The sequence below is a fragment of the Pristiophorus japonicus genome, chromosome 22, assembly GCF_044704955.1.
Source record: "Pristiophorus japonicus isolate sPriJap1 chromosome 22, sPriJap1.hap1, whole genome shotgun sequence".
NCBI classification, from domain to species: domain Eukaryota; kingdom Metazoa; phylum Chordata; class Chondrichthyes; family Pristiophoridae; genus Pristiophorus; species Pristiophorus japonicus.
The window spans coordinates 18,630,001-18,650,848 of record NC_091998.1 but is presented as its reverse complement, the minus strand read 5'-3'; the positions used below and the strand labels follow the sequence as shown (position 1 = coordinate 18,650,848).

Here is a 20,848-nt window from a genome sequence, read left to right as displayed (position 1 = left end):
GATGTACATGTAGCCAAATGTGCAAGCTCAAATGAACATTTTAAAAGCAGCCAAGAATATCATCCAACAGGAGTTGACATTTGTACCAATTTCTTTATATAAAGAATGTACAAAATCATATGTTCGGTCACCATTATTTTGTCTTTTTTGACTAAATAACACCCACGAATTTATTTCTGTACATTTTGATGGTATTTCTTGTATTTATTGAGTACTTTGTTCCTTCTATATTCCTTGTTAAATTTAATATATCAAAATAATCATTTGACAAAGGTGTGAATTTGTCTACGTTCTCCCTTTGTACTCCAGAGTTCCACGCGTCGGCAGTTGCTGAGGACAGGCCACAGACAATGCCACTGAACTAAGGGTTTACTAGACAAGATATTTAAAACTGCACATATTTGAATATGGACTGGCATATTTATTTGGTTGAAGAAAATACTTTATTAAAAAAAAGGTATTTTCTTCACTTTCTCCCACATCATACCATCCCTATATGAACCAGCAGGTCTCTAATGCCTCTTCAAACTGGCTTAGAAGTGGACAATGATGGCCCAGAATGATTCTCCCTTCAATTTTTCCTCACTTGGGAAGCATTCAGCCTCTGCTCAGCCCCTTCCCACAGTGGCAAAACTAAGATTTAGAATTCAAATTGTGAGGGAACCACATTAAAAAAGCCATGTGCTGTGCAGTGCATGGCATTTGGCTCCACCATGTATTAGATCTCTAAAAACACCAATACAAAACTGTCAGAGATATATAAAAGGGAGAAAATCCAGTAAAAGAACAAAAGTATTGCATTTTAAATCAATTCTATAAAAAATATTTTTGAAGAATAAATTATCTTTTTTTAAAAAAAAGTGTACCTAACTGCATTTGTTGCAGAACTGTACGGTTCTCCAGACCATCATTCTGGCCTTTACAAATCCCATTATTTTTGAAAAATTGTAACCACTCTCTGTTACAATTCAGTCATACATACATTTATACATTGTTAGCACAGTACACACTTTCATACATCTCTACATTGTTAGCACAGTGTACATGATCATACATTTATACATGTTAGTACAATGTACATAGTCATACATTTAACACTATTAGCTCAGTGTGCACTCATACATCTATACATTGTGCGTACAATGCACACTGCAATTCATTTATACATTGTTAGTACAGTATACCTTGTGCATGTTAAGATGCAGAGGTGGGGAGAGAGCCTAACATAGTGGCTTATGGATGCCCCAGGGGGCAGGTTCTGTTGAATGGTGCTGCTTTGGGGGTATACTGCTGTGGCAGTTATATTAATGATAATTGTATCTTTTTGCCTGTTATCGCTTTAGTTTTGTGAATTTCCATGGGAAAGTGGTTTGGAGCTTGTTCCTCAGGTCTGGCCTATAGCGCATCAAGTGTCATTGCATGGAGACATCTACCCATATCTGCTTCCAGGAAGACCATTGTGGCAAACTAGGCAGTGTATTGCGCCTGGCTCCAATCAGTGCTTGGTTATCTTTTAGATTCTAGTAGGGCTAGATCTTTGTGTACAATCAGAAAATTTGCACTCCCAATTTGCAACGGTTGAAAATGCCGTATCTGTGCTGACTGGATGGGGTGTGGTATGCCCAAAGATTGACTTTAATTTGCTGCAGACGGAAATGGTAATGGATTCTTAATGGTGAAGGAAAGCTAGTATATATAGTGTGTGTGTGTATGTGTGTGTGTGTGTGTGTGTGTGTGTGTGTTTATATAAGCAAATATGCGTATGTACGTATAAAAAGGAAGCATAGAGCGTGCTTTTAACATCAAATGTAGCCAAGTTCTGCTGTGCATTCAGCTGGCATTGATTCTGATTGGGTTGTGTCCCGATTTACCAGGACTGCCTGGATGCCGATACGTGGAATTCCATATGGAGTTGCTTGCTGACATCAGCTAAACAAAGGGACCCAAAATAGTAGGCTTCTATACAGTTCAAAAACAGAAGTGAAAAGTTAGAATGTCTTGCAAAAGTTTGCTTTAAAGACATGAATTAAATGGGGGAGTTTTGACCCCTCCAATCTCCTTCTCATTTAAGTCCCAAGTGCCAGACACAATCAGACCTTCCCAGACCTCTCCCTCACAGCCACAAGCTACTTCAAAACTTTAAAATCTGTTGTTTAATCTAAAGTCCTTATTAATATTCTGAATATGGAGAATGATGTGAACACTTAGTCAGGATAGTTTTGTACCTGTATGCTGTTCTTTCTCAGAAGTTTCATCTGCACTTTTGCAGAAATCTTCTCCCTCATCTGACTGATTCTTCTTTTTTAAGTCCAAACTGCCACAGCGATGCCTGAAATAATTCTTTACTTCATCATCATATTCATCGTTCTCCTCTTCCTCACAAGTGGGTTCCAAGCATGGCATTTGACCCTCGTTATCAGAGTTCTCAAAGGCTTCATGCAGCACCTCGGTTGTTTCAGAAATAGTCTCGGTGGTAACACTGCTGTTATGTCTCCGGCGCTTGCGGCCCCTCTTCTTTCTGTGTATGAGTGGTCTCTGAAAGAACAAAAAAAGGTATTAAAATTATTTTATTTGCGGTATTTTCATGTAGAAAAAAAAAGCATGGCAAACTAACACAGAAAATATCAATGGCCGGGATTTTAACTCCGGGCAGGTTTTGGGTGGTGTTGTGCATGTAGAAAGAGTCAGACTGAACACTGTGAGCTCAAAGTAAAGTGTGACCGTCGTCTTTTATTGCAGGTCTCCAGAGTGCCTCTCCAACCTGTGAAGCCTCCTTAAATACCTGTGCACTCAAGGGATTATGGGATCCCTTGGGACTCCAGGGGGTGAGCCCTCTGGTGGTTGTACAGAGTAAATACAAGTTTACATATATAACGCCACCGCCACCCCCCCCCGCCATAGTCAATAGTGTAACTATTTACAATGCGAGTCGATCTGGGACTCTTCTTGCCCTCGTTGATCATCTCGGTGTGAAAGCTGGTATTGTTGAATCATTTGTTGGGCCTTCGCTGGGCTGCTGTGCAGCTGGCCTTGCTGGGCCCTGCAGGGCTGCTGTGGATGATGGGTTCTGCTTCGTGGTCAGCCGTGGTGTCGGTTGCCACTGTGTGTATGTTGGGGGAGCAAAAAAGATAGAGTCCAAGGTGGGTTGCTCAGGATAGTCCGTGAATCTGAGTTTGATTTGTTCCAAATGGGTCCTTTTGAAAGTTTGACCCAAAACACCCTGCTCCCGTCTTTGGCCATGACAGTGCCGGGAAGCCACTTGGGACCTTGTCCATAATTTAATATAAATAGAGAATCATTGATTTCAATCTCACGTGACACATTTGCACGATCATCGTATGCACTTTGTTGAAGCCGCCTGTTCGCTACCTGTTCATGTAGATCAGGGTGAACTAACGAGAGCCTTGTCTTAAGTGCTCTTTTCATGAGCAATTCAGCAGGTGGGATCCCAGTAAGTGAGTGGGGTCTCGTGCGGTAGCTAAGCAGGACTCGGGATAGGCGAGTCTGCAGTGAGCCTTCAGTTACCCTCTTCAAGCCTTGCTTGATGGTTTGCACTGCTCTCTCTGCCTGACCATTGGACGCTGGTTCAAACGGAGCAGGTGTGACATGTTTGATCCCGTTATGGGTCATGAATTCTTTGAACTTAGCACTGGTAAAACATGGCTCGTTGTCACTCACCAGGACATCAGAAAAGCCGTGAGTGGCAAACATGGCCCGTAGGCTTTCAGTTGTGGCAACGGACGTGCTAGCCGACATTATCTCACATTCAATCCACTTGGATTACGTGTCTACAACCACAAGGAACATTTTACCCAAGAACGGGCCTGCATAGTCGATGTGTACCCTAGATCACGGTTTGGAGGGCCAAGACCATAAACTTAGCGGCGCCTCCCTGGGTACATTGCTTAACTGCGAGCATGTATTACATCTGTGAACGCAGGACTCCAAGTCCGCATCGATGTCAGGCCACCACACGTGGGATCTGGCTATCGCTTTCATCATTACGATGCCTGGGTGGGTATTGTGGAGGTTATTGATGAAGGTGTTTCTGTCCTTCTTGGGGACCACTACTTGATTGCCCCACAGAAGGCAGTCTGCCTGTAGAGACATTTCATCTTTGCGCCACTCTTCCTGCATTTCCACTGGGACAGTGGACCAGCTCCCGTGAAGCACACAGCTTTTGACTAGAGATAATAAGGGGTCCTGGCTTGTCCAGGCTTTGATCTGCCGGGCAGTGACGGGTGATTGCTCACTCTCTAATGCTTCCATAACCATGACGAGATCTGCGGGCTGTGCCATTTTCACCCCCGTGATGGGCAATGGCAGCCTACTGAGAGCATCGGCGCAATTTTCTGTGCCTGGCCTGTGGCTTTTGGCGTAGTTGTATGCAGACAACTACTGGAGCCCATCTCTGGATGCGGGCCGATGGTATTTATCCCTTTACTCTTGGAAAACAAGGATATAAGTGGCTTATGGTCAGTTTCCAATTTGAATTTTGGCCCAAATAGGTATCGATGCATTTTCTTTACCCCATAGACACATGCTAACGCTTCTTTTTCAATCATGCTGTAGGCTCTCTCAGCCTTAGGCAGACTCCTGGATGCATAAGCAACCGGTTGCAGTTTCCTGAAATCATTAGCTTGTTGCAATACACACCCGACGTCATAAGACGACGCATCACATGCTAGTACCAAACGCTTATATGGATCATACAACACAAGCAATTTGTTAGAGCATAACAATTTTCTCGCTTTTTCAAAGGTATTTTCTTGGCTTTTGCCCCAAAAACATTCGCCCCCTTTTCATAGTAAGACATGTAGTGGTTCTAGCAGTCTGCTGAGACCCGGTAAGAAGTTACCAAAGTAGTTCAAGAGTCCCAGAAATGACCGGAGCTCAGTCACGTTTAGTTGCCTCGGTGCATTCTCGATTGCCTCCATCTTCGCATTGGTGGGCCTGATGCCATCCGCCGCAATTCTCCTTCCCAGGCGCCAGGAAAACGCACTTTGAGCGTTTTAACCTGAGCCCCACGCGGTTGAGTCGACTAAGAACCTCCTCCAGGTGCTCGACTGTGTTCTGACCTGTGACCAAGATGTTGTCCTGGAAGACCACGGTGTGTGGGACTGACTTCAGTAAACTTTCCATGTTTCTCTGGAATATCGCCGCCGCTGATCGGATTCCAAACGGGCATCTGTTATAAACAAAAAGACCTTTGCGCGTGTTGATGCAGATGAGGGCCTTCGATGATTCCTCCAGTTCCTGCGTCATGTAGGCTGAAGTCAGATCCAGCTTCATGAATGTCTTTCCTCCCGCCAGCGTTGCAAAGAGGTCGTCGGCCTTTGGTAGTGGGTATTGGTCCTGCAGGGAGAAACTATTGATAGTTACTTTGAAAATCGCCACAGATTCTGACGGTGCCGTCTCCCTTAGGACTGGAACAATAGGACTGGCCCACTCGCTGAACTCGATCGGTGAAATGATGCCCTCTCTTTGCAGCCGGTCTAGCTCGATCTCTATACTTTCTTTCATCATGTACGGTACTGCTATCACCTTGTGATGGATGGGTTGCGCCCCTGGAATTAGGTGGATCTGCACTTTTGCTCCTTGGAATTTCCCGATGCCTGGTTCGAACAGCGAGGGAAATTTGTTTAAGACCTGGGCACACGAAGTGTTGTCAGCGGGCGATAGCGCTCGGACGTCTTCCCAGTTCCAGAGTATCTTTCCCAGCCAGCTCCTGCCGAGCAGCGTGGGACCATCGCCCGGTACCATCCAGAGTGGTAGCTTGTGCACAGCTCCATCATAGGAGACCTTTACGGTCGCACTGCCGATTACAGGAATCAGTTCTTTTGTGTAAGTTCTTAGTTTTGTGCGAACTGGAGTTAAGACTGGCCTTGAAGCCTTGTTGCACCACAACCTTTCGAAAGTCTTTTTGCCCATGATGGACTGGCTCGCGCCCGTGTCCAGCTCCATTGACACCGGGAGTCCATTTAGTTCAACATTCAGCATGATCGGGGGACAATTCGTGGTGAATGTGTGCACCTCATGTACCTCTGCCTCCTCGATCTGAGGCTCTGGTTCGTTGTGATCCTCTGTGGATCTGTCCTCCTCTGCAACATGGTGGTTTGCAGGTTTAACAGGCTTTGCAGCTCGTCTGCACACTCGTTGGAGGTGTTCCATTATTCCTCAGCTCTTGCAAACGTACTCTTTGTATTGGCATGAATGGAAACGATGATCACCCCCACAGCGCCAACAAAGTGTTAATGGCCTTGCATTCATCACCCTTGATGGTGGACTCCGAGTCATCTGTGGACGTGCAGCTGCAGGTATGTGTGACCTTCTCTGTACGTTACGATTCGAAAACATCATCACTTTGTTCACAGTACTTGTGTGCTGAGAGATTTGCTTCGTATTGTCACTGGTGGGAACGAACGCCAGGGCTATCGCTATGGCCTTACTCAAGTTTGGGGTCTCTACAGTCAAATGTTTGCGAAGTACCCTAACCCTAACCCAATGCTAAGTACGAAAAAGTCTCTGAGCATGAGCTCCAAATGTCCTTCAAATTTGCAATGTCCTGCAAGGCGCCTTAGCTCGGCGACATAACTCGCCACTTCCTGGCCTTCAGACCTTTTGTAGGTGTAGAACCGGTACCTCGCCATCAGAACGCTTTCCTTCGGGTTCAAATGCTCTCGGACCAGTGTGCACAAATCGTCGTACGATTTCTCCGTGGGTTTCGCAGGAGTGAACGGATTCTTCATGAGGTCATACGTTGGTGCCCCACAGACGGTGAGGAGGATCGTCCTTCATTTGGCAGCGCTCTCTTCCCCATCTAGCTCGTTGGCCATGAAGTATTGGTCGAGTTGCTCCACAAAAGTTTTCCAATCATCTCCCTCCGAGAATTTCTCCAGGATGCCCACTGTTCTCTGCATCTTTGGGTTCGCTATCTGTATCTCGTCCCAGTTGTTGTGTATGGAGAAAGAGTCAGATTGAACACTGTGAGCTCAAAGTAAAATGTGACCGTCGTCTTTTATTGCAGGTCTCCAGAGTATCTCTCCAACCTGTGAAGCCTCCTTAAATACCTGTGCTCCCAAGGGATTATGGGATCCCTTGGGACTCCAGGGGATGAGCCCTCTGGTGGCTGTACTGAGTAAATACAAGTTTACATATATAACAGGTGGGTCAGTAGCAAGGCTGAGAACAGGCCTGGGGTATTTTAACTCCTGGGCCTCATTATGTGACTGGCGGGTTTACGACCGAATTGATTGGCATAGACAAATTAAGTAAGTGGGCAAAACTGTGGAAAATGGAGTTCAATGTGGGGAAGTGTGAGGTCATCTACTCTGGATCCAAGAAAAACAAAACAGAGTATTTTCTCAATTGTGGAGGAGCAAGAGATTTGTACACAGATCAGTAAATCTAGTGGACCTGTAGAAAAAGCAATCAAAAAGACAAATGAAATGTTGATCGTTATGTCAAGAGGACTGGAATACAAAGGGGACGAAATGATGCTTCAGTTGTACAGAGCTCTGGTCAGATCCCCGATGGACTAATGCAGTCAGTTTTGAGCACTGCACCTCAAAAAGAATAAATTGGCCTTGGAGGGGGTCAAACTCACTAATACGATACCAGAGATTAAAGGGTTAAATTATGAATGCAGGTTGCATAAACTTGGCTGGTATTCTCTCGAGTATAGAGTATTGAGGGGTGATCTAATGGAGATGTTAAAATGATAAAATTAATCAATAGGGTAGATACAGAAAAACTATTTCTTCTGGTGCAGCAGTTCAGAACCGGGGGAATAATCTTAAAATTAGATATAGAAATCTGGAACTCTCTCCCACAAAAGGCTGTAGATGCTGGATCAATTACTGAGAATGATTGATACTTATACCTAACAAAGATCTGAGAATTTTTCAAGATAGCGTCACTGGATCTTTAACGTCCACCTGAGAGGGAAGACGGGCCAAACGTGAGAATGCTCGATGTTTTCCCGAACTGAAGCCCACGAACTAAATTGTGGAAATGTGATGCTTTCCAAAGTGCCACTTCCGAGAAGGTGATTTTGTTACTTTGTCGTTAGAGAAAAATACATTTTTTGTTGAGGAATTTTAGGCCCAGGCTATTTACTCTAACTATACTCAGATTAAGAGGAGAAAAATACACCAGAGGGCAGCATTGTATTGACTTTAAGAGGACAAGAAGCATTATGCCAATTATTCTCTCAGACAAAATTCAGGGGACATAATTTTCAAATTACTTTTAGCAGTCATTGAAATAATGGAATGCAGAAAACATTCAAATAAAAAAATGGATAATTTGTCATGGTGTGAATGGTTTTCTGTGATTATTCAACAGTAATTATACATAATTTGTACACCCTATAGTCAACATTAGCACTACCTCACTGGCACGAGATGATTTACCCCCTATTTCCAAGTTAAAAAATATATATAATCACGTGAAAAGTGGCTTCATCAGAAATATTATTTAACACTTGAGATTCAATAAAATTCTATTTTCTGAAATTACTTGTAAAAGAAAAGTAAATTGCATTTAATTCTAACTGAAACGTAAAATATTTTAAAATGTACTTCTGGTTTTGGAAAGCAAAAATAATGAGCTCATAAAAGTTCACGGGGTTGGGGGTAATATATTAGCATGGATAGAGGAATGGCTAGCTAACAGAGAGTCGGGATAAATAGTTCATTCTCTGGTTGGCAACCAATAACTAGTGGGGTGCCGCAGGGATCAGTGCTGGGACCCCAACTATTTACAATCTATATTAACGACTTGGAAGAAGGGACTGAGTGTAACATAGCCAAGTTTGCTGATGATACAAAGATGGGAGGAAAAGCAAAGTGTGAGGAGGACACAAAAAATCTGCAAAAGGACATAGATAGGCGAAGTGAATGGGCAAAAATTTGATGGATGGAGTATAATGTTAGAAAGTGTGAGGTCATGCACTTTGGCAGAAAAAGATCAAAGAGCAAGTTATTATTTAAATGGAGAAAGATTGCAAAGTGCTGCATTACAGCAGGACCTGGGGGTACTTGTGCATGAAACACAAAAGATTAGTATGTAGGTACAGCAAGTGATCAGGAAGGCCAATGGTACCTTGGCCTTTATTGCAAAGGGGATGGAATATAAAAGCAGGGAAGTCTTACTCCAGCTATATAAGGTATTGGTGAGGCCACACCTGGAATACTGCGTGCAGTTTTGGTTTCCATATTTACGAAAGGATATACTTGCTTTGGAGGCAGTTCAGAGAAGGTTCACTAGGTTGATTCCGGGGATGAGGGGGTTGACTTATGAGGAAAGGTTGAGAAGGTTGGATCTCTACTCATTGGAATTCAGAAGAATGAGAGGTGATCTTATCGAAACATATAAGATCATGAGGGGGCTTGACAAGGGGGATGCAGAGAGGATGTTTCCAATGTTGGGGGAGACTAGAACAAGAGGGCATGATCTTAGAATAAGGGAACGCCCATTTAAAACAGAGATGAGGAGAAATTTCTTCTCTCAGAGGGTTGTAAATCTGTGGAATTCGCTGCCTCAGAGAGCTGTGGAAGCCGGGACATTGAATACATTTAAGACAGAAATAGACAGTTTCTTAAACGATAAGGGGATAAGGGGTTATGGGGAGTGGGCGGGGACGCGGAGCCGAGTCCATGATCAGATCAGCCATGATCTTATTGAATGGCGGAGCAGGCTCGAGGGGCCGTATGGCCTACTCCTGTTCCTATTTTTTATGTTCTTATATAGATCTAAGGCACTTAAATAAAACCACAAATAATAGTGATCTTTTGCAACCCTAAACCGACGATTTTATTTTGAAGTGCTTCATACACAATAATTACTTTGAAGTGCAATGACTGTTATGCTTGTAAATACAGCTGCCATTTGGCAGACAGTAAGCTCCCACAAACAGCAGTATGATAAGATTTCAGTTAATGCATTTTTGGTACTGCTGGTGGAGTGAACAATGTTGATCAGGCCATCGGGAGAACTCCCTGCTCGTCTTCAAATATTGTCATGGATTCTATATCTACCTGAACAGGTCTTGGTTTACCCTCTCACCTAAAGGATGATACCTCTGATGCTGCACGAGAGCATTTGTCTAGATTAAGTGTTCAAATTCACAACTTTCTGAATCATGGCACAAAAATTTTACCAACCAAGCCACGTGGCATTTTTTGATCGGGACTCCTAGAACATTGTTCGGTTGACCCCAATTTATTTGATCAGTTTTCAATCTGAAAATAAACATTCCTTGAGGTACAAAAAAAGTTCAATTCAATTTAGATAAATGGAAAACTAGCTTCTGCATTTTAACTTACCTTCCTCTTAGCCCCTCTTAATAGTGACTTTGCTGTGCCTGGTGATGAACTGGGTTGGGTATCATCATTCTCTTCCTCATCCTCTTCACTGATTTCATTTGTATGCTCCATCATCGATTCACTATTGGCAGGTAGACACTCAGATTCCATTAATCTATTTTTACATGGTGCATTAGTAACTGAATGCATACTGGCCTGCATTTCAGCATACTGCTCTTGCTCTTTTTCCCAGCAGCTAGCTTGCTCCATCAGTTGTTCAGCCTACAATTGGAAGTAGACAAACACAACATAAATTCAGCAATTATTAACCCTCATCATTCGGTTGTAAATTAACAGTTTAGTCAAATACAATTATTTACTACCTAATGAAATTGTTCCAAGCTGAATCAAGTAACAGCCTGTTTATAATAGATATAATGAGCAATCGCAGAACTTTTCATGGAACATTTGGAACTATTCATTATAAAGTGAATTGATTTAGTTTGTTTTGCACTGCAATACATGACCATTGACATGGACCAATCTTGTAGGACTCCTCAAACACATTCAATCAATTAAAAGTAGTTTGTTGTTCTGCTTTTCACAGCTCAGGTAAGTAGAGGCACATTACTGAGGGAGGCAGAAGGCTGTAGACTCGAGCACCACTCCAGAGATTTGAACACAATCATTCTAGGCTGATACTTCAGTGCAGTACTGAGGAAGTGACTCACTGTCAGAGGTGTCAACTCTAAAATGAGATGTGAAATAGGTCCTGTATGCCTCTCAGGTGACTATTAAATATCCCACGGCACTATTCAAAGAAGCGTTTCCAACGTCCTGGCCAACATTAATCCCTCAACCAACATTACTAAAACAGATTTGAGGAAGCTTTACATTTTGCTTCCTTGACTGCTGCAAAGAAAAAAAAGTCTTTAAATCAAAGAGGATCCACAGGATAAATATCCCATTTCTGAACACTAGTCTTTAGTTCTGGTAAGTTGTGGGTATTTGAGGCTCACATATTCCACTCAAAACATCTCATCTCGAAAGATACACATTGAGAATGATTATTTGTCATCAAGGAATGAGAGAAGGATCTTTTAATTCATTTAAAGCTGTTCAATTCCAAAAAAAAACTGTCAATAATGCTGGAGGCAATATTCTAAGAGAATATTAACCCTTTTTGAACAGTGGATTTTTCCCAAGTGGGGAGACAACTGCTGATGGACCAGGTTAAAAAAAGAGGTAGTATCCTCTAAATAGTATTGCTAACAAAACTCCGCAAAAATAATAGGGAAAAGATTACATTATTTGATCCTGTGTTAAAACCAGCAGGTTTTACTCCAAGGCAAAACAGCAACACCTATATAGTTATCCTCATGTGCAAGACAAGTGTTACCTCCTTTGCAAGACTCAATGAAATGTACTCATCCCCCATCCCTCCCCTCTTCTGTTACTTTGTTCATTCTTGCCTCCAGGAAATTATCCAACAACTCAGTGCTTTACAAGGGGGAAAAGGTGGACACTGAACATTCACATACTGGCCACTTCAACTGCTGCAAGCGGAAACAAAATTATTGTAGGAAAAATAATTGTAAAAAAGTCTTCCAATGCAAAAAAAATCAAGTCTAAACAGCAACAAAATGTAACATCAATAAAAATACAGAGAAAGCAATAGAGTGAGCAAATAAACCACATTTTTGAACCAACATGAAAAGTACTACCCACTGTTTAGAAGCCAACTGTTAAAAGTCGGGTCACCCAGACAGACTTGCAGTCACTGTATATGGGTAAGCAGCAATTATGGGACACAAAGTTTCTTCCAAATCATAAGAATCAAAACGGGACTCATCACCATGCATTTGTATAGTATTTGAAGAAGCCATAGTCATCAGCTCAACCTCAAAATTTGTGTGAAGATCTCCATGTCAGATTCCCTGCTTACATTCTAAGAGACTTTGTACTGTAGCTTGCCTTGCAATATAAATCCTATTTCGTGAGTTGATGGTTGCAAGTGTGTAATGACTTCTCAATACCTCTTTGAAATGCTTTCTTCCACCAACAATGCAGAGTGGGAGAGGGGAGAGCATCAATGATCGCTACTAAACTAGAAAAAGTATTGTTTAAACGACAACGCTTTCTCAAAATCTGAGATAACTTTAAAAGGATTTTTAGACAAAAGGCGTCAATGACAAATGAACTTCAATACAAAAAAACACAAGGTACTACATATAGGAACTACATATACTCCTTGGCTGGACTAGAACTTGCCTATGGAGAAACTTAGACCTAGGAGGGTTAACTGAATCTTGGCTCACTAGGTCCAAAACAGTGTGAGGCAGCAATAAACGCCATCAATAGATGTTGGGTTGGTTATACCAGTATTGCCAAATCAAATTAAAATTCATGAAAGTTGTGCTAAAACTGCATACTGCTTAGGCCATTATGTACATGGGAGAATTACATACAGTTCTAGTCACTGTACCATAAGAGGGCCATTCTGCCCTCAGGAGCAGTGCAGAAGAGGTTGATCTCGAGTGTCAGAGTAAAGAGCTATGAGGAATCACTTGGTAAGTTACAGCTCTGCGACCCTAAAAAGAGGTCTCAGAAGGATCCTAGAGGTAGAGAAGATATATAACAGGAGAGAGAAAGTGAATCTGAAATAATACTTTGATATTCTGGAGCAGCAGGACAAACAGGCACAGGTTGAGAGCTGTGAAGGGAAATTTAGAACCGGTGTCATTTTTACAGTTTGGGCTTTTCCCTAACATTTTGTCCTGTTCATAGCGAAACAGCAATTTCCTTAAATAGAATACAACTTCTATGAAATGAAACAAGCATTCTTGTACGTGCTGTGTATGGGTTAGCATGCTCAGGTTTAACAACCGCAAATTGGTGGATATAGCTCACGAGAGAACGTGTGAAATGTCCACGTTATCCCATTCCTTGCTAAGGCAAAAACTAGCGTGGCAACAGATCAATGTGTACAGGCTAAAAGTACTCGGTCAGATTTAGTTGCAGATTAATGGTACACAAGTTTAAAGACACAGCAAAATACTTAATATTTAGAGTCGGAATAAACGGGTCAGTTTCGGGTTTGCAGCCTGCAACGAGTGGGGTACTGCAAGGATCAGTGCTCGGGCCTCAGCTATTTACAATCTATATCAATGACTTAGCTGAGGGAACCGAGTGTATTGTATCCAAGTTTGCTGACGATACAAAGCTAGGTGGGAAAGTTGTGAGGGGGACGCAAAGAGGCTGCAAAGGGATATAAACAGGTTAAGTGAGTAGGCAAGAACATGGAAGATGGAATATGTGGAGAAATGTGAAGTTATCCACTTTGGTAGGAAAAGCAGAATATTTTTTAAATAGTGAGAGATCGGGAAATGCTGGTATTCAGAGGGACCTCAGTGTCTTTGTACACGTATCACAGAAAGTTAACATGCAGGTACAGCATTTAGGAAAACAAATGGTATGTTAGCCTTTATTACAAATGGGGTTGGAGTATAAGAGTAAAAAAGTCTTGAACAATTGTATAGAGCCTTGGTGAGACTGCACCTGGAGGACTGTGTACTGTTTTGGTTTCCTTACCCAAGGAAGGATATACTTGCCTTAGAGGAAGTGCAAGAAAGGTTCACTAGACTGATTCCTGGGATGGGGGGGTGGGGCGGGAATTGTCCTATGAGGAGAGATTGGGTAGACTAGGCCTATATTCCCTAGAGTTTAGAAGAATGAGAAGTGATCTCATTAAAATGTATGAAAATTCTTAAGGGACTAGACAGAGTAGTTGCTGGGAGGATGTTTCCCCCTTGATGGGGAGTCTAGGACTAGGGGGTCAGTCTCAGAATAAGGGGTTGGCCATTTAGGACTGAGATGAGGATAAATCTCTTCACTCAAAGTGTTGTGAATCTTTAGAATTGTCTACCCCAGAGGGCTCTGGATGCTTAGTCATTGAGTATATTCAAGACAGAGATCGACAGATTTTTTGGATATGAAGGGAACCGAAGAATAGTGCGGGAAGGTGGAGTTGATCAGCCATGATCTTACTGAATGGCGGACGTGGATTGAGTTTGTGGTGGATCCGTTGGTCAAGATCATGGCTTGCATGTTATCGTGGAGCAGACAGAGGCTGGTGACAAACTTTTGAGGGCAGCCAAAACGGAGGACAACGCTCCATAATCCCTGACGGTTGACAGTGTCAAAGGCCTTTGTGAGGTCAAAGAAGGCCATGTACAAGGGTTGGTGCTGTTCCCTGCATTTCTCTTGTAGTAGTCGCGTGGTGAAGATCATGTCCATTGTACTCCTTAGTAGACGGAATTCCCATTGTGACTCTGGGAGTAGCTCTCCAGCCACAGGGAGAAGACGATTGAGGAGGATTCTTGTGATGACTGGGTTGTCGCACGCTCCTTCTGCTGTCTACACTTGGTTTCTGCTTGCTCTTGGCGAGTAGACTCGAGGTTCTCAGTGCCCTCCTGGATGCTCTTCCTCCACTTTGGGTGGTCTTGGGCCAGCTATTCCCAGGTATCGGTGGAGATGTTGCACTTTATCAAGGAGGCTTTGATACACCTGAGAACTCACTTTTAGAGTGGAAGCAAGTCATCTTTGACTCCGAGGGAATGCCTCTGATGATGAATGGCAGAGCTGACTCGAAGGGCCCAATGGCCTACTCCTGTTCCTATTTCTTATGTTCTTCATACTTAAAAAACAATGAAACTAGAATCAATCCAAAAGGAGTTTTTAAGAACAAGTCTTGCAGAGCCTGATGAGCAGCAGGAAGTTTGGATGAAACAATCAGTTTTGTCTGTTGATGGACTTTCAAGATGAGATGCCACATGTGGATGACAAATTCATCAGTAGCGCTCGGATGCCTTTGCCAGAATTCAAGCTAAGCAGCTGAGCTGTGATTTATGTCATGAAATTTTTCTTTTCAAATAAACAAACAAACTGAGTGATTAACAGATATGCCACTTTGTGAGGTGAGGTGTTAATGTCTGGATATTGTCATTTCCCCAGATGAGCATTTTGCTCCTGTAATGGATTCCCCCAATGGCTTCGTATTCTGACAGAACAGAATGGTCTAGGTCACCACCATTCTGCATATATTAAATGTTTCAAAAAAGCAATGCCGGCCATCAAAGCAACTTTCAACTTGATTAGTTTTTGAACAAAGAATTTGCTGGTTTTCCATAGACACAGTAAGCTGCAGTCGTCCACTTTTAGATTCGTTAAGAGAAAACGGCTTCTAGCTTATCTCTAGCTAGTTTAAGAACTGCATGAAATAAAGACAGAAATGTTCTATTTGTTGGTCACAAAATATGTATTTACAAAGATGTTGTTCAACAGCTGAAATCACCAGTGAGGGTGGTTATTAAACAGCCAGGTGCTGTAATGGGAAGATGATAATGTTTGTGCTATAGAAGGAGATCAAATTTGATAAAGGTCCTTCATGTGAACCTATCTTGGTGATATAATTGTTTATCTCAGCCATCACCTATGTGCAAGCTTATTGATTTGTGGTTTTCACAGAAAAATGGACTGAATCAATCAACAAAATATCAGTAATAAAACTATATAATGACACTGAATGTGACTTGTTCAATCACTAGAAACCAGCAGCTCTAATTATAAACAGACAGAATTGCAGAATCTGATCTTAAAACGTCAGTAAAAATCCTTGAATCTCATAATAAAAATAGAATTTAAGTTATTGTTATAAATCACAAGCTCTGCGTTTAGTTTCTTTCATGTCCCTTCTCTTCCTATTGTTGTTTGGTATAATAATACATCTTATTTATCTGGGACAGATTAAGGTTTAGCATGACATGCCTGCAACAGTACGCGGGTGCATCTCCATATTCTATAAGTTTGCAATATGTCTTAGAAAATTCTTGCATTCAGCCTTGCTATCAAACAATTAGTATATGATCCACCGCGAACAATAATATCATCCAGATTGCAGGACAGGGTTTTAGATTCTTTCATATACATATGGGGGCACGCAGAGAATTTCGGCATGGTGAGTTGCACCACTTGTTCACCAATATAAAATAATTTGCACCTGTGGCTGGTCTGGAGAGGTATTTATACAAGGGTTTCCTGGCTCAGCTCATTTGCATATCCATAAGAGCAGTGATTGGCGTAAATCTGTGTGAAACGGGTGCAATCTGCTGCGCCGTATGAAAATGAGAGTGCATCCTTTAAAAAGCCAGTTCTGCCTGAAGACTGCAGCAGCAGACCTGGGAGCAGTGGATTGGGTCATTCAATTGACTGTCAGCTAGCTTGATTATTTGTGTATAGGAGCAGTTGGCAAGCAAGGCAGGATGGAGTGGCACATAGGCAGAGATGATGCCACAATTTCACAGAGTCTGACCTGCAAGCCCTCTTTGGAGAACATGAAATCAGGAGAGACAGACTCATGGGTGTCCTTCTTGGAGGAAACATGGCAGAAATGTATTTTGGTATCCCCAGATGTGACACTTTTTCCTTACACTGTGGACCTAAACAACACAGTTGAATTCCTGTGGGGATTCTCCTGACTGTCCCCATAACTTCAAAAAAGGTTTGTGGAAACCCCAGAGAAACCGTGTAAATGCCATTGAGGTGGACAATCAGGAGAACCATGCAATAAGATTGCAGGTGTCATTTTAGTTTGGGATTACATGGAGATTATACCAGTTTACCCTGCACTTCATCTTGTTTTGCATGTACTTAGAGAGTAGCAGTTGTCTCTGGGGCATGGGTGGGAGGGTTGGCCTATAAACAAATAGCCTCTGAAGTGTAGACATATTCACTCTATCTTCCTTAACATTTCCATTAATAGCTGCCTGAAGGGGGATGAGTTCAAAATCACACAGCTTACAGTTTGGTTCTAATTCTGGAATACTACAGTACCTGAAGAAGTTGGAAAGGTTATATAAAAAAACAACAGCCGTTTCACATTTCCTGGACCTACTCTCAAGGTCAACCATATAAGGCAATGATACTGAAAGTGACTTGGCCTGGTACTAGGATCACAATCCCTTCATTGTCGCTTACTACTTCCAGTAGACAGCCAATAGACCTTGAAAGATGGACTGTCTTGTTAGTCTCTCTCTTTATAATGTACAATGATGCATCCTGGTTACGTGGCGTCACATTGTATTGCTAGTGTCATCAGTCTGGATTCAGATAGCTTGGAAAATGACCTAGCCACAGACTGGTTGAATCAAGCCAAGTTCCTTTCTGCACTGTTTTCTTTCCTGGGGTAGTTCCCAGGAATTCACAGGACACCAGACCACAATGTTAGTTTGAACTCTCTTCTAACTCCGTGTTCACAACAAAAGTCATTTTCCATAATCAGATAAACACCTTCTGTAACCAGAAACTTACAACCTTATGTGTGCTGTAAATGGAACAGCTTGCCAGAGAACCAACAATGAGCCTTTTAACAGTGTTAAGCAAAGAAAAACATACAAGTTGCCGATCACATGTCCCTGTCCACTCCCAAAGACAGAAAACACCACACTGTTAGACCATAGCATTCAGGAGAAAACTAATAGTTATATTTATTTACAAGAATAGTAATGATACATAAGCAAGAGAATATAGCAAATAGAGTGCTTGACTTGCACAATAGTTCAACTGGTTCAAAAATAATAGCTTATTCCGTTCCAACCAGGGCTTGGGAACTCCAGATGAAAGCAGTCCTTTATCACTCGGCATGTACTCATGGTATTAATTAATGTTGGCATTCTTGTAGACATAGTAAATGTTTGGCCATTCTGATGGGTTTTGATTACTTTTGACATGATTTGTAAATCAAATAGCTTGGCTCTGAGAACAACCTGAGTGTCTGACAGACATCTACAAGTTTTAGATGCATTTAATCTTTCAAAGACCTAATAAAATTTCTGATGCAATAATTAAGTATAATTACTTTTCTTGGAGAAACACAGTCCTCATAAAAATATAGATATGTTTGGACAGTATTTGTGCACTGTGTCTTTTACCCACAAACACAAAGGAAATCTTGCAAGAATACAGCAAACTCAATCCTCTTTTACATTAATATTTTGGTCTGTTTCAGCTTATAGTGCAAAGAAATGTTTTCCCATGAGGCACCTGCTTCTGTCAAACAAGCTCAGCTGGAGTCTCTGTGTCAGGACCCTCAGTGGGGTATATTCAATCCAAGTGTCCTGTTTCCTCCTCCTCTCCTACCAGGGAATAAAGGGTTATGGGGAGCGGGCAGGGAAGTGGAGCTGAGTCCATGATCAGATCAGCCATGATCTTATTAAATGGCAGAGCAGGCTCGAGGGGCCAAACGGCCGACTCCTGCTCCTATTTCTTATGTTCTTATGGACCTTACATCCTTGTACTCTATGCTAAGACTGGTCAATGGCCTGGTTTAAAATCCTTTCTTTGGTCATCTTTTATCATGTGCGGTTCGTCATTTTGATCTCCTGGGTGGAGATTAAGACTGAGGAAACTGTATTTTCCCGCCCTCTACCAATTAAGGAGCATAGCCTCTTCACTTTTATATTCAGACCTTGGTGCTGTGCTCAACCATAAATTTTACATCCATGATTGCTCGCTGCTGAGAAAATATTATTCCTTCAATAAATTATTTTTTTAAAATTATGTTTATTTTAATATATTTATATTACTATATCATGTTACAAAGAGGTCAGGCAAATATTTGTTGTATGTATATATTCATTAAAATGAAAAAGAAAATCTTTCAAAATAGAACTAGACAAGAGTAGCAAATAAATCTATTTCAGTGACAGCATCCAAACTGTTACAAAAAAATGAAATTACCTCTTTTTCAGCCTCCATCTCCTCTTCAGAAACAGCAGCACTGGATACTACCAATGGAGTCCACCGTAGGCTTTCTTGGTCCACTTCATTAACACGTGGATTGGAATGCAACTTTCCTACGTGCTCCTGAATCATTTTTTGCCTTCGAATTATAACAAATCTACAAAACAAAGATGCATTTTGTATCATTGGGCCCAAGTTTCCACAGGATAAAAAACGGGCGCCCTTCCGAGCTGGGCGCCTGTTTTTCACGCCTAAAACGGCGCCAGAAAATAAACGCGCTATTCTGGAGCGCTTTGCAGCTCCTTGTCTGTTTGGCGCGGCGCCCAGGGGGGCGGAGCCTACACTCGTGCCGATTTTGTAAGTGGGAGGGGGCGGGTACTATTTAAATTAGTTTTTTTCCTGCTGGCAACAAACGGCGGTTTCCTTCGAACGATGGCTGAAGCACTTTCACACAGGTAGGAAGATGGTTTATTTAATCTTTTCTTTGCTTATAAATGTTTATTCAGGTTGGATTTATTTGTATAATATTTGTAGAAGTATAAATAAGGATTGATTGTAGAATTTAATGAGTTCCCTCCCCCCCCACCTCGTTCTGGACGCCTAATTTGTAACCTGCGCCTGATTTTTTAATGTGTAGAACAGGTTTTTTCAGTTCTACAAAAATCTTCACTGGCGCCATTCTACTTTAGTTTGAAGTACGTTTTCACTGTGGAAACTTTGAAATCAGGCGTCAGTGGCCGGACACGCCCCCTTTTGAAGAAAAAATTCTGTTCTAAAGTAGAACTGTTCTACCTCACTAGAACTGCAGAAAAAAAAATGTGGAGAATTGCGATTTCTAAGATAGTCCGTTCTCCACCAGTTGCTCCTAAAAATCAGGCGCAAATCATGTGGAAACTTGGGCCCATTGCTCCTAATTTTGTTTTGACCCTTCAGATGATTCACCAAATAATTGTCTCATTTATATTGTTAGTAAAACCCGCATCTGATCAGGAACTACTTTTGTAAAAATTTTCAGTGGTGAGCGTTTCTCTGTTACTAAAACAACAATCTGTGTGACAAGCTAAGCATGATTGCAAATATACAGATTCCTTGAGAAAATGCCGATTATACATCCTTTAGTGTTGAGCTACAATACCACAACTTTGCATTGCAATACAGGTAGTTTCCAAATTGAAAGTTTGAGTGCTCAACCCATTGTGAAGCTACACTTTCCTTTCCTTTAAAGAATACCATAATGATGATTTGTGAAATATGTATTCTATCAGACAACTAGTTAACCCAACAACTGGATTGCAACATACAAACGATTTAATACCTGAAATTTAATTGTGTAATAATAAATGGGCACTATCAAGTGTATTAAAAACAGGCAGCATCTCTACTCGCTCAGCAGAAACCTGGCAGGTGGGCAGTAAAAATCGCCCTGGCTCTTACTGTCTGAAAGCTGCCATGATCACAACATCTGCAACTTTAAACTGAAGACAGCAAGGATGGCCCAATGACATCGTTGAAACCCAACTGTAATTTTAATTCGGGCCGGAGCAGAAAATCTACCTGGAGCTAAAATTGGGGCTAATCTTTCAAGTCGATGACCTTTCATCAGGGCTCCATCAAATGTATAGAGCCTTCACATTTGGTTATGCAAGCTCACCAGGGATATCTAGTTGCCACCTTAAGAATCAAGTTAGTGGGCAAATGAGAAAATGCATTTACATAATACCTTGTCAGGCCTCTCAAACATC

The 20,848-nt window shown here is 41.9% G+C and overlaps 2 protein-coding genes across 9 annotated transcripts in view; one reads left to right on the top strand and one right to left on the bottom strand.

Moving 5' to 3' along the window:
• The window catches only part of LOC139234881 (erlin-1-like), an 843,171-nt gene that overhangs the window by 44,918 nt on the left and 777,405 nt on the right, over positions 1 to 20,848 (top strand). The gene's annotated exons all lie outside the window — the stretch shown is intronic.
• LOC139234879 (histone acetyltransferase KAT6B-like) overlaps positions 1 to 20,848 on the bottom strand; it is a 94,181-nt gene that overhangs the window by 4,689 nt on the left and 68,644 nt on the right. For all 8 annotated transcript variants that reach the window (XM_070865704.1, XM_070865705.1, XM_070865703.1 and 5 more), the window contains 3 exons: positions 19,104 to 19,263; positions 10,329 to 10,589; positions 2,226 to 2,535 (listed from right to left, as the gene is read on the bottom strand). In XM_070865704.1, coding sequence (XP_070721805.1) covers positions 2,226 to 2,535; positions 10,329 to 10,589; positions 19,104 to 19,263 — 731 coding nt within the window. The remainder of the gene's footprint in view (positions 1 to 2,225; positions 2,536 to 10,328; positions 10,590 to 19,103; positions 19,264 to 20,848) is intronic.